At 42.8% G+C, this 11,384-nt stretch overlaps 1 protein-coding gene and 1 long non-coding RNA gene across 4 annotated transcripts; one reads left to right on the forward strand and one right to left on the reverse strand.

The window, feature by feature from the left end:
• Window positions 1-82: 82 nt before the first annotated feature.
• LOC131674518 (WD repeat-containing protein 26) lies at window positions 83-5,301 on the reverse strand. 3 transcript variants are annotated; one of them, XM_058953238.1, is made up of 11 exons: window positions 4,887-5,295; window positions 4,042-4,314; window positions 3,791-3,950; window positions 3,548-3,718; window positions 3,288-3,461; window positions 3,032-3,217; window positions 2,696-2,962; window positions 2,476-2,621; window positions 2,188-2,396; window positions 1,940-2,113; window positions 83-1,837 (listed from the first exon to the last, which is right to left on the reverse strand). In XM_058953238.1, exons 1-11 carry the CDS (start codon window positions 4,898-4,900, stop codon window positions 1,779-1,781), a joined length of 1,833 nt encoding a protein of 610 aa, XP_058809221.1. In that variant the 5' UTR covers window positions 4,901-5,295; the 3' UTR covers window positions 83-1,778. The 3 variants fall into 3 exon arrangements, with proteins under 3 accessions (XP_058809221.1, XP_058809219.1, XP_058809218.1); XM_058953236.1 differs by having other exon boundaries at window positions 83-1,856; window positions 3,548-3,950; window positions 4,887-5,301; XM_058953235.1 differs by having other exon boundaries at window positions 3,548-3,950; window positions 4,887-5,300.
• A 414-nt stretch (window positions 5,302-5,715) lies between these two features.
• Window positions 5,716-11,216, forward strand: LOC131674519 (uncharacterized). Its single transcript, XR_009302844.1, has 3 exons — window positions 5,716-5,940; window positions 9,695-9,850; window positions 11,117-11,216. It is a non-coding gene; the product is annotated as an uncharacterized LOC131674519 (long non-coding RNA).
• The last annotated feature ends 168 nt before the right edge of the window (window positions 11,217-11,384 follow it).

The following is an 11,384-nucleotide window of genomic DNA, read 5'->3' on the forward strand; positions in this document are numbered from 1 at the left end:
TGGTTCTCTACTTTAGCTTTGCCTTTATTTCAGAAACTTTTCATTTTATTTTCCGCATGTTTCGATACATTTTTATCTTTAGTTGTTTGTTTTTTTTTCGTCTTTCGTTATTATAAATGTAAACTTTCTGAGGATATAAAATTTTAGACCTTTCATTACTTCTTTTATTGTATGCAAATAGATCATTTCGCGCCCACGACAATGTTTTGTAAAATGGTATTTACTGTTCAACAATATAATAATTTGAACTGTGTAGCAATCAACGAGACAAATGCAAGAATTCACAGCTTTGCTCTATGCAACGAAATATTTATATTGTAAATAATATAAAATCATCCCTTTAAATATTAATAAAGTCTAAGATTTTTCTCTTATTCCTTATATTAGCTGCAGTTATCGACTGCAAAACTATACATTGTGGTCTAATCTTAATTCGCTAGATCGTTAAGATGTTGAAATTTGCCTATTTTGAATTTTCAATGATTACTTTTATTAAATAATCTCCGTTACAAAACAAAAGTAACGCATTTCGATGACGAAGAGCTTTTTTACTCGACCTCTAATTTTTTCAAATATAATATGGAACAATTTAATCGTTTTGAGATCACAATATTAATACAATTTTAAAATATTTTTGATGGTTGTAAAAATTACTGAAAATAAAATATTTATAGGGACAAATAACATTTCAATGTAACTGCTCTTTGCAATATAAATTTGAATAATTAACAACAAAATCAGGTTTTTGTAGTGTCTCAAATTCAAATATCACGTACTCTGCGTGGTAATAATGAAGAAGCAGTTTTATTTAAGATTCGTATTGCATAAAAATATTTTTTAGCCATAACAATTACTTTTACAATATTGACTTGATATCGTTCTCGTTTGATAGTATCAAATAAATTTAATCAATCCGATAATTAAAATATGTGACTTTCTGTAACATTATATGATTTTCAAACTAAATGTTTCTTGTATAATTACGACATTTTGAAGAACTAAGTCCTTCTCAATGAAGGTATGCACTTTATTATAGGAAAGTAAAGAAGTTGTTATACTTGAATTTTGGCTTATTTGTGAAATCTAACATTGGCACAACGTAGAATATCATGCCAAAATTTAATGCTTATAACTAAATAAGTTTATTGTACAAACATTAAATCCATGTATCTTATAAATTGAATAATAATATCTAAAAAAAGTTGTTAAGCCATTTAAATGATTATATGAATCTTAACTCTATATTTTTATGATTTTGTCAACATAATCTTTACTCCTCCCTGAATAATCCCGTATTAGCAGTCTAATAAATAGTCCAGCAAAAATGTTCAACAGTTATATTTATGAAAAATTAGAAGTCTGTTTGCAAACGTATTAGTGACGAGAAACGGTTTTAAAAGTCAGTTTGATTAAAATGAAAGAAAAACTGCTACTTTTCCCGAGAATACCTAAATTAATTTATTGGCGTATGTATCTTAAAAAACTGAAATTTACTGAAATTTAACTAAGATGATTCATTTGCGTATGTGTATTAAAAAAACAGCGAAATATTTGAGTACCATTTGACTGCTCTACAATTTCAGTATGAGCTTCGATCGATTTTTAACTGAACATACCTCTTGAACTACTTCCTAATGTGCACAACGTAATCGCGCGATAACGGGAGTAGCTTTGAGGTATAACGAAGTTGTTTAAGGGCAGGAAAGTTCGAGTGATAGTCAACACGACAGTCTTTTGAACACCATGGGGTTATTGGAACATGATTGGGACCATGTTTGCTACGACACCATGTCGATGATGCTCCAATCACTTCCATTTGAGGCTTCACCATCTAAGGCTGTGAACAAATCATTCGGCTTTGAAAAATATGGGAGATTTATGATACACCAATATTTATAAATTTAATATGATTTTAAAATATTTTTTCTGTAATTCTAACCTTCAGGCGTTGCAGACTTAGGACCCCATATCCTGACTGTAAAGTCATCGGAAACAGAAGCCATCATCTGATGGTGAACAGGATTCCAAGATACGCAATTGACAGTCCTGCTGTGTCCCGTTAACGTAGCTATGGGTAACTCTTTCTTTATATGCCATACGTAAACTTTGTTATCTGAAAAATAAACAAGTAATTATAAATTGCTATCCAAAATGTTCGACATAAAGCACAAAAAATACGAATTATACCTTCACTGCCTGACGCAATAAAATCCTGATTAACACCACCGAAACAACTATGAATAGTGAAATGCCCCTGAGTAACCCCTTGGAAACGTCTAATTAAGCATTTATCCTGTAAATCCCACAGATGTACTCCCTGATGAGCAACATTAAGAAGAGCTTGACGATCTGCTTTATTTACGCTAAACGACATGATCGGATGGTCTTCTTGTAGTCTGTAATAAATGCATCAGTTATAAATTACTTAATTTTCTTGGGTACAGTTGTAGACTGTTGATATATTGACAAACTTACACGGTGAATTCGTTTAAGTCATCGAAATTATATGAGCGGATGCGGTGGTGCGAGTCTGCGGCCAACACCGTCTTTCCATCGCTACGACAGAATAGACTTTTGACCCTAACTCCTTCCCACGAATCCAAAACATTACCATCCATATCCTAAACAAAATATTTGAAAATGATATCAAATGATTATTCTTAAATGTGATAAGTATAAAAGAAAAAATACTTACACATTGGTAAAATTGACCTCTAAGTCCACCAGTGACAAACTTGTTGGAGTCGCGATGCCAAGCACAGGCGGTCAAAGAGTCTTCGGTACTCTGAGTGAGTTTGACGCGTAACTCGCATTCGGGCGAGTCAATACTCCATAGCCATAATTCTGGACAATCTTCCGGACCGCAGGCTATCAGATGAGTACTATCCGGACTCCAAACAATTAGTGCTACGCCATACGTGTGGCCCTCCAACGTTTTCCTATGCGTTACTCGAAGTGTTTCCTGAATACGACAAACCATTAATACATATTACTCAGTGAATCTTAATGATATTGCTCAGTATAAACTTACAGGATCAACGTCCCAAATTATCACGGCCGTATCTTTTGATCCAGTAGCAAGTTTCAAACCATCAGGAGAGAACTTACAGTACCACACTTCATCACAGTGATCGTTGAGTATTTGTGTGGTGTGACATGGAAAGTTATCTTTACTACAATTGTGATCGACTAGTAGCGAAACGTTTTCGAGGTTTGTCTGTAAATGTCGGTAAAAGGTAATGGATTGATAATAAATCAAGTTTATCATCTCGTATGTTTACACGAACCTGTGTTTGAGCAATATGGTAAGTGCACTGTTGCTGTTGCATTTCCACAGCTTGACAGAGGAGGGAATGAAGTCGGCGCGGAGGCAGCATTATCGATGGGGGAACGTACTTTTGTAGCTTATCCATCAGAGTTGTTCTCGATGCTAACCCTTTACCTGCCCAACCAGCACGCGACTATAAAATAATTTTATAGTTATACAAGAACTTGCAACAATATTTAAAGATGACTTATTGTTTCTATGAAGATTTTGCAGTAATACCTGTAGCTCTTCACTGCCACTACACATCATGAATGCAGACAGCTGATGAACACGAACAGTATTGTGCCCTAAAGGTGTGAGCTCGTTACGCAAAACTTGAAGAGCTTCCAGCATAAGTCCATCTTCAAGATACTCCAGATACTTTTGTTCCGAAAGTAAAAACTTCATCTCCTGCAAGCATAACACACATGTAACAATCGTTGTCATGTAAAAGTAGCACATCAAAATCAAAACAGTGCTCACAACAAGACTTTGGTTTGAACTGTCCAAGAAGCACTTGAGCTCATTGAGATCATGGTCAGCCTTGACCCACTCTCCGTCCATCACATGCTGGCGAAACTTATCAGCTGCAGGATGGTCCAGTCGACAACCAGACTCTTGCATTAACAGTTCAGCAGTGCGACTATAGGTAAGAAACAACACATGTGTCACCACACATAAATAATGAGTTAGAATTAAGGAGGGAGGACTCCATAAGAGAACAAAGAACTTACTCCAATCCCACTGCCTTTAAGTGTTGTCCAATGAGTCTAACAATGTCCTGGTTGGTTTGATCCATAATTTTGACTGGGACAACGCTGGTCTCGGTATCCTTACCGTTGACCTCAACAGCGTCTCCGTCAGTTTCGGCGATGAGGTTCCCATTGGTGGTGTGAGTACCACCTCCTCCGGAGTCCGCGCAAACGGTTCCGTTCTGCTGGGATCCGGGAGAAGCAACCACTTCCAATGGTGCTCCATTGGCGCTGCTCTGCTGTTGCTGCATCGCACTGCAAGTGGACAATGGACGCGTGTTGTGTTGTGTATGAGTGGGTCGCCCTTTTGTAGGGCCCTTGGATCTCGGGTTACATAACAAAGGAACTACTGACGAAATCGCGACGGATAGAGCAGAGAGAAAAAGAGAGGAGAATTGCAAATTAATACACAAACTTGTGCGACTGTGACGATGTGAGTGACGGATGGGAAAGGATAAAGAAAGCTAATTATAGATAAAAAGGAGCGAGACGCAGATAAGGCGCTGCTGCATGTGTGTGTATATATATATATCTCTCTCTCTCTCTTTCTCTCTCTCGTTCCCTCGTACGCACTAACACGTATGCAACGCTGAGCAGAGTACAGCGCAACTAACGCAGAGACGCTGCTGCGTGGGTGTGCATATGTGTGGCAGCGTAGCACCAGCAACAACGACAACGACGACGACGATGTCGACAATGGAGCAGAGAGAGAAAGAGAGAGAGAGAGAGAGAGATAGAGAGCACGAGAAAGCAAGGATATATATATACATATATATGTATATATATCTAGAAAGAATAGAAGAGGGAGGGTGGGAGAAAGAACGTACCGATAATTGTCCATGTCTTTAGGGTTTGGTTGGTTGTCCGAGGATGTACGGTGGGCCTGCTCCTGATTGCCGCTGCAAAACTGCTCGTGGGCCTGTGTGGCCGCGGCAGCTGGCCTCTGGGTAGTCGGCAGGGAACTACGGGACCTTTTGCGCGGTGGCGGAGCGAGCCCACCGTCGTCCGACTCTCCACCGCTTGAGGCCAGGCTTCCTGCTTGCACTCCGCGCGGGCAGCTCTCGAGCAAGCCAACGCGTTTGTCTCTTCTGATGCCGTCCTTCCGCAACACGCACCACACACACACACACACACCGAATAACCCAAACGCAATCTCTCACCTCGCTCTCTCAGCTCGCTTCACACACACTCTGCTCGCTTACTCGCTCTCTTCTTGCTTGCTTACAGCTTTCGCACAATGACTGCCACACAGCTGATGCTTGTTTGGATCCCCCCCTCCCCTCGAGATATGCGCACGCGCACAAGTGCTTGGTTGCTGCGTGTTTTATGGCACAGGCTGCTGCTTCTGCTGCCACCGTCGCTGCCGAAGGCTCTTTTGCTTATGTCGGACGAGGCTATATGCGATTTAGGTGAGTCAAAGTTTGGAGCTAGCGCGGCTAGGTGACGCTACTGGTACGACAGAGCAACCAGCGATCCACCGCAATGTAATCGAATGAGAGGGAGAGGGGCGAGGGCTTTTCGACTTTTCCAACGTAGATCGATGCCGATGCGTTCCCACCGCGGGAAAACGCACTACGCATCGTAACTGATACATCGTAGCTAGCAGTTCCTAGCCTACTCTCTCTCCGTACAGGCAAGCGAGGAATGCAGATTAGGCGGCGCGCCGAGCGTTTCGATGGGGGAGAGAGCGTTGCGACTTTGCGAGTTGAGCGCACCAGTCACTCGCCGGCGCTAGTCGCGCGCGTGTCGCGTTTTCCATAATAACGTCCGCGTGTGAGAGAGCTAAAAGTGCGCGAGTGTCCAGTTGAGAGTGTGCTACCACCTGTTGCTCCGACGATTTTATTGTCAAACATATCTCTTGGACACGCCGCGCGGATTCGGGTAGGTCATTGTTTTTTTCAGTTTCATACATGAGAAAAGATGTACTCGCTTGCGCGCGAGGATGATGGTTATAAGAGAGGAAGAGAGAAAGAGGAGAGCAGAATGGTATGCGGGATTGCGCGCGCGAGAGAGGCTCCGAAACGCAGGGAGGTGGGAGGAAACGCATTCCAGAAAGAGTCGCGCATGCGCGACATGTTCCTGACGAGATACCGTCGCTCTGCTGCCAGACCGATCTTTCTCGTCGTCTTCGTGTATCTCGATGGATTTTCCGTGATGATCGATCGTGAGATTAGGCAAGTTGTAAGATTGCGTGGTATTTGATTGGTAACGTTCTCCACCCGGTTGCAAGTTTTTTCTTCGGCTTGCGAATTGTGGCGGTTACTAGCTACAAGACTTTCTGATGAACGTTTGATTGTTGGCAATGCACTCAGATTCAATTATATCCCTATAGGTTTTTTTTTACTCGTAAATACTGGGAAAAAATTCTGAAGTCTTTCAAATGAGTGTAATCACGTTAAAATTTAACCAGTGATTTATATTTTACTGACAACAATCGAGTTGATATTTTTGTTTGCATGTTGTGTTCCAAAATATTTTAATTTGGAGTGCAACTGTTATTTTGAAATTACTGAGAATCGAATGAAGTGTAAAACAACAAAAATTTATAAGATAGAACGAAAAAAAATTTCGTAAAGACCACGATTTTGCGCTATAAGCATAATTATCATCTAGTAGTTTTACGACGATGAAAATGTAGGTAAACAGTAGTAGGAAATATACAAGTTAAAGTTGTTTGAAGTAGATAGCGTTGACTTGAAGCGAAAGTCATGAAAACCGTCAGGAAACCGTTAGACGAACGACCATAAACATTCGAAATTAATCGTTAAAATTTTCCAAGACTTTTATTGTAATTCCATCTTTTTCTTCTCGTTTACATTCGTATACGAAATTGTATGCTAACTTCCCAAACGTAACTTCAGTGATCAATATACACGCAGACGGAGACGCACATTGAAAAGAAAAAAAGAACGAAACTGTTCAGTATGCAATCCGCATTGGCGTAAGAATAACATTACATCACAAACAAAACACTCGTTTTACCAGGCGCGTGCGTACACTTTCATTTTCGAAAACTTCAATCAAAACAATAATATACATATACGTATGTAACGCGCGCGCCTAAAGTGTCAACGATCTTGCCTCTCCGATTTCCTATTCCGATTATATTATAACACTAAAGCCGGCTGATGTATCGCGTACCATTACCATTTCCGCTCTCCATTCGCGATCTCACAATGCCCAACGAAAGCTGCTTATAGGGGAGAACTCTACCTTCGTTTTTTTTTTCTTCCTCGGTTAATCCTTTTGCTTGTGCGGCGGGGTGATGTGTATTGTACACACGTCGATGCGTTCTTTTATATAGAGCTTTCATTTTTATTCCATTTGACGGATCGTAGCTACTTATGCGGAAGTGGACGTTTCACTTGCTCTAATCCCACCTGCTGGTCCGGCTATTGTTTGGAAAAGAAGTCCTTATAAATTTTTTCAAGACGACTCATATTTTTTTCTCTAACGCTTATTCTTCGTAGTTATGTTTTAAGTGGATAGAGTTATGAGCTCTATCTAGAGGAAACGCGTTTGGTATTTCAATTATCTATGGAAGATTAAATGTAAAATGCTTCATACGATAGATATGTAACGTCGGCGCTTTAACGATCTAGCAATTACTTTAACATGTGAGAACTGCCTTTTTTCCTGTTTTCTTCATTGTGCATCGCATCATTTCAATATCTGTACGCGCACTTTATTCAGGCCCGAGTTGACATCTTTTTATTCACATTGCAAGCGCTATTATGGAGAAGCAAGATCTAATAATTACGCAAGATTCCCTAAAATCCACTTATAGAGAGAAGAGGAAGGGAGAGAAGATTGTTACGCAAACAATAAGCGCACAGACCGATAAGGAAAACCGTTCGTTTGTACTCTGATTTCCACAAACAGCCTCGAGAAAAAAGAAGCACGCGCGCACACATTCAAATCCCCCATCGACGCGTTTCGTAGAAAAACTTGGGCACTTTTTTCCCGCGCTTCTCTGTCTCTTCATTTACAAGTAATTAACCGTGGCGGCCGCGGGATTCCTTGGCATAATATCACGTCTCTTCAGAGCCTCGTAAAACTTTATTCCCGCGGCAGCATTGTTTACGCGGCGAACTTTATAGGTCAGACGTACGCACGCCGAGGAGGCTGAGGAATGGAGGAATCGGTTAACCGGCGATGCTAATCGACCTCAAAAAATCGGCGTACCGCAGTAGCCCCGCCATTATATTCGCATTATAATCCCATCAGAAGAGAAATTGGTGCAGGCGAAGAAAAAAGTTGGTTAATAGAGGAAGGTGTTGCGCGCTCTCTCACTCTTTCTCTCTCTCTCTCTCTCTCTCTCTCTCTCGTCGTGCGATTCCCAGTATTATACCAGGTTGCGCCGGTCGAGGAATGCGGGCGTCCTTCGCTCTCTCTCTCTCTCTCTCTCTCTCTCTTTCTCTGTGTACACACACCAACACACGCGAACCTAGCGGCACTGGCGGCCGCCATCCAGCCGGCTTTTCGCTTGCACTTAAGGATCACGATGCTCGCGCTCTGCGGAAATTAGGGATCCCTGACCCTTCAGCACGTATATGTCTGCGGGCGAGGGTGTGCCTTATAGATCTCCCTTGGCTGCGCTTTCTCTCTCTCTCTCTCTCGACGATGGAATTTTTTTCCTTCCTCCTTCGTTTTTAGAGCCAGCCTTCCTTGTATTTTTCGCTTCGGAATCGGTAACCGCGAGGTTTACGTCGGAGGTCGAGAGAGATTTTTGTCTTTTCGCCAATGCTCGCCGTTGCACTCGCGATAATCGCGCTAGTTGCTTGTGATCTCGAGATCGACTTTTAACGAAAAGCGCGTAACCAGAATTCAGCCTTTGATTACTCAATGACTAATCCGACATTATCTATGAATTCCATCGAAAGTTTATGCCGGCCAGCGCGCGTAATCCTCTCCTTTTCAGCCTCTGTCTCCTGATACCTGCGGCAGAAAAATACGCGTGCTTATCGGTCTGTGCGTACGCACTGAAAAATAAAAGCTGCTCGATCGGAATGATCAGTTCGTACGTTCGAATCTGTTTATTCAAATTGAACAACTTCTCTGATGATTCTGTATTTTTGTAAGCGCATATTTTTTCTGCGAGCTTCCCACTGGGATACCGTTTTCACGGACAGTTCATTTGTTTCATTAACATTATTGTCGTGAGTGTTGCATGCCAGATGGGTTTCGATAGCCCGATTCGTTGGTATTGGAACGAACAGGGTGATACGATTGATGACAACGAAAAAGCACATTCAGATCAGCATGCCATCGAAACGAGTCATAAATAGATTTTTACATGCAATCGAATCGATTCGAGTGAACTCCTGGTAGGCAACGTAGCCCAAGTTTGCTCGAATGGAGTACACAATTTGCGCGCCAAAGGTTTCGGTATTTTCGATAAAATTCTTCCATAGATAACGTGATGATTCTTCCATGAAAAGTCGTACGTCGCTTGCATTTGCGCTGAGCTCACCGTACTCCATGCTCGATTATCGTGGCTTTTCGCGGGAATGCCTGCGCACGCGGGTACAGATCGAGCGTTTCGGTCGCGCGCAGGAGCCCGCGACGGCCTACGAAACGGGAGAGAGAGGGAAGGAACAAGAGCTGATCCGATATGCGCGACGTTTGATTGCAGTGAGGACGCTGGGCGTATCGGCGACGAAATGAAGCATGCAGCATGCGTGGTAGCAGTGTCACGGCTGCGCGGTCCTGCCTTCAACCCCTGGTTTCCGCCAGCCGATATCTCGCCGTACACGCCCTGCCCGGTGATCCGCTCTATTTCATCGTTGACGTGAGTATTTTTTTTCCCTTCTTGCCACCTTTACTGCGTCTGGATTTCCTTTCTACGCCACTCGAGTCAATCAGATTTCTTCAGATACATTGCTGTAGTTTTCTTTCTTTTCTTTCTTTCTTTCTTACTCTTTTTTTTAGTGTACCTGACTATGTGGCCTCTAAATCCGAAATAGTCAGGTACTAAGAAGATAACTGAAAGGAGTATGTGTTTACAGCATTTGCGCTATCCTCGTAGTTCAATTAAACTGGTTATCGATTCTTTTTCAGTCAGAAGACATTTCCCAATTTGAGGCGTGGATCCACTTCGTGACTATTCCACTTGCCGGAATCACTTGAAATATGTCTATAGATTTCTTTTACCTAGCCGAAGCAACTTACCGTCGTTTATCCGTGATCTAGTTAATTGCACGAGGCCATTCGTTCTAAAGGACATTATCGGGAGCGATGTCGATCAAAAACAATCTTGGCAGCTTTGCGCATTTGAATATCCGTCGGAGGAGAACTCGTCGGTGCAACCAAAACGACGGCCCCACCGTCAGAATCGACACGTGCAATAGAAACACTGTAATATCGCATCAGTGAAAGTTCTGGAAATGACCGGTTGAGCCGTCGGTGTGCACTGCTGGGCACCTGGCTCGCTGCACACCGAGAGGCTCTCGAGCGCACGCATGGCTGCCGATCAAAGTGCGCGTCCACGGAGCGCGCAGCGTTGAACTTGAAACGCGCGCTCGGAGTCGGGTGGGGAAAATGCCCATTTGATCCGTAGCACCGGGCGAATCGCGCTCCACGCACGGGGTCTCTCTGTTTCTCTCTCGCGGGCCGCGCGAGCGTACGCAGACTGGTATGTAGTACGCTTTCACCGTCTCTCTCTCTCTCTCTCTCTCTCTCTCTCTCTCTCTCTCTCTCTCTCTCTCTCTCTCTCTCCTCTCTCTCTCCTCTCTCTCTCTCTCTCTCTCTTTCTCTCTCTCTCTCTGTTTCTGCAATATTCATACGTACGAGCTCGGCTGGCATAGGCTCACGTACAATATCATTGTCACGTATGCGTCTGCCGTGCTATTACGATCGGCCGTCCAAATAAACAATGCCGATTCAAACAGCTGTCTCGCGACTTTCTCGTTCCCGCAAATTCTCACGTCCCCGCTCATTCTCGCTCGCCTCCTTTGTTTCTCTCCTGCAGGTTTTCTCCTTTTTCAGGCAACGAAAGCCATTTGTCATTTACGTAATTGTGAATTCATCCTTCGACTGCTTCACATGTCTGTTGCAGGCTAAATCGAAGGTAAAAGAGGTCTACGTGCAGACATGCCAACTTCTTGGTCAACAAGGCATGCAAGATTGCGAACTCTTTGGGCTAGCAATTTTGTCAGGTAAGTCGCGAGGGAAACTCGTCTCTGTTTTTTTCCTCGAAAGAGAAAGAGAACCACTCGAGCGAGTTGATTTATTTAGTCGTCGAGGCACGCGAATCAACGTGTAGTCTTCTGGTTTTTTTTTTTTTGTCATTCTTCATTTTGCCAAAACTTGCACTCGTCACGTCA

This window comes from Phymastichus coffea, unplaced genomic scaffold (genome assembly GCF_024137745.1).
Source record: "Phymastichus coffea isolate CEN01 unplaced genomic scaffold, Cenicafe_Pcof_1.1 PCOF00252, whole genome shotgun sequence".
NCBI lineage: Eukaryota > Metazoa > Arthropoda > Insecta > Hymenoptera > Eulophidae > Phymastichus > Phymastichus coffea.

What these genes read in the sequence shown, in the direction of transcription:
- LOC131674518 (XM_058953235.1), bottom strand. An exon ending in GAGGTCAATTTTACCAATGT is followed by an intron (nt 2,622 to 2,695) that starts GTAAGTATTTTT and finishes TATTTTGTTTAG; the next exon opens with GATATGGATGGTAATGTTTT. An exon ending in GACTTAAACGAATTCACCGT is followed by an intron (nt 2,397 to 2,475) that starts GTAAGTTTGTCA and finishes CATTTATTACAG; the next exon opens with ACTACAAGAAGACCATCCGA.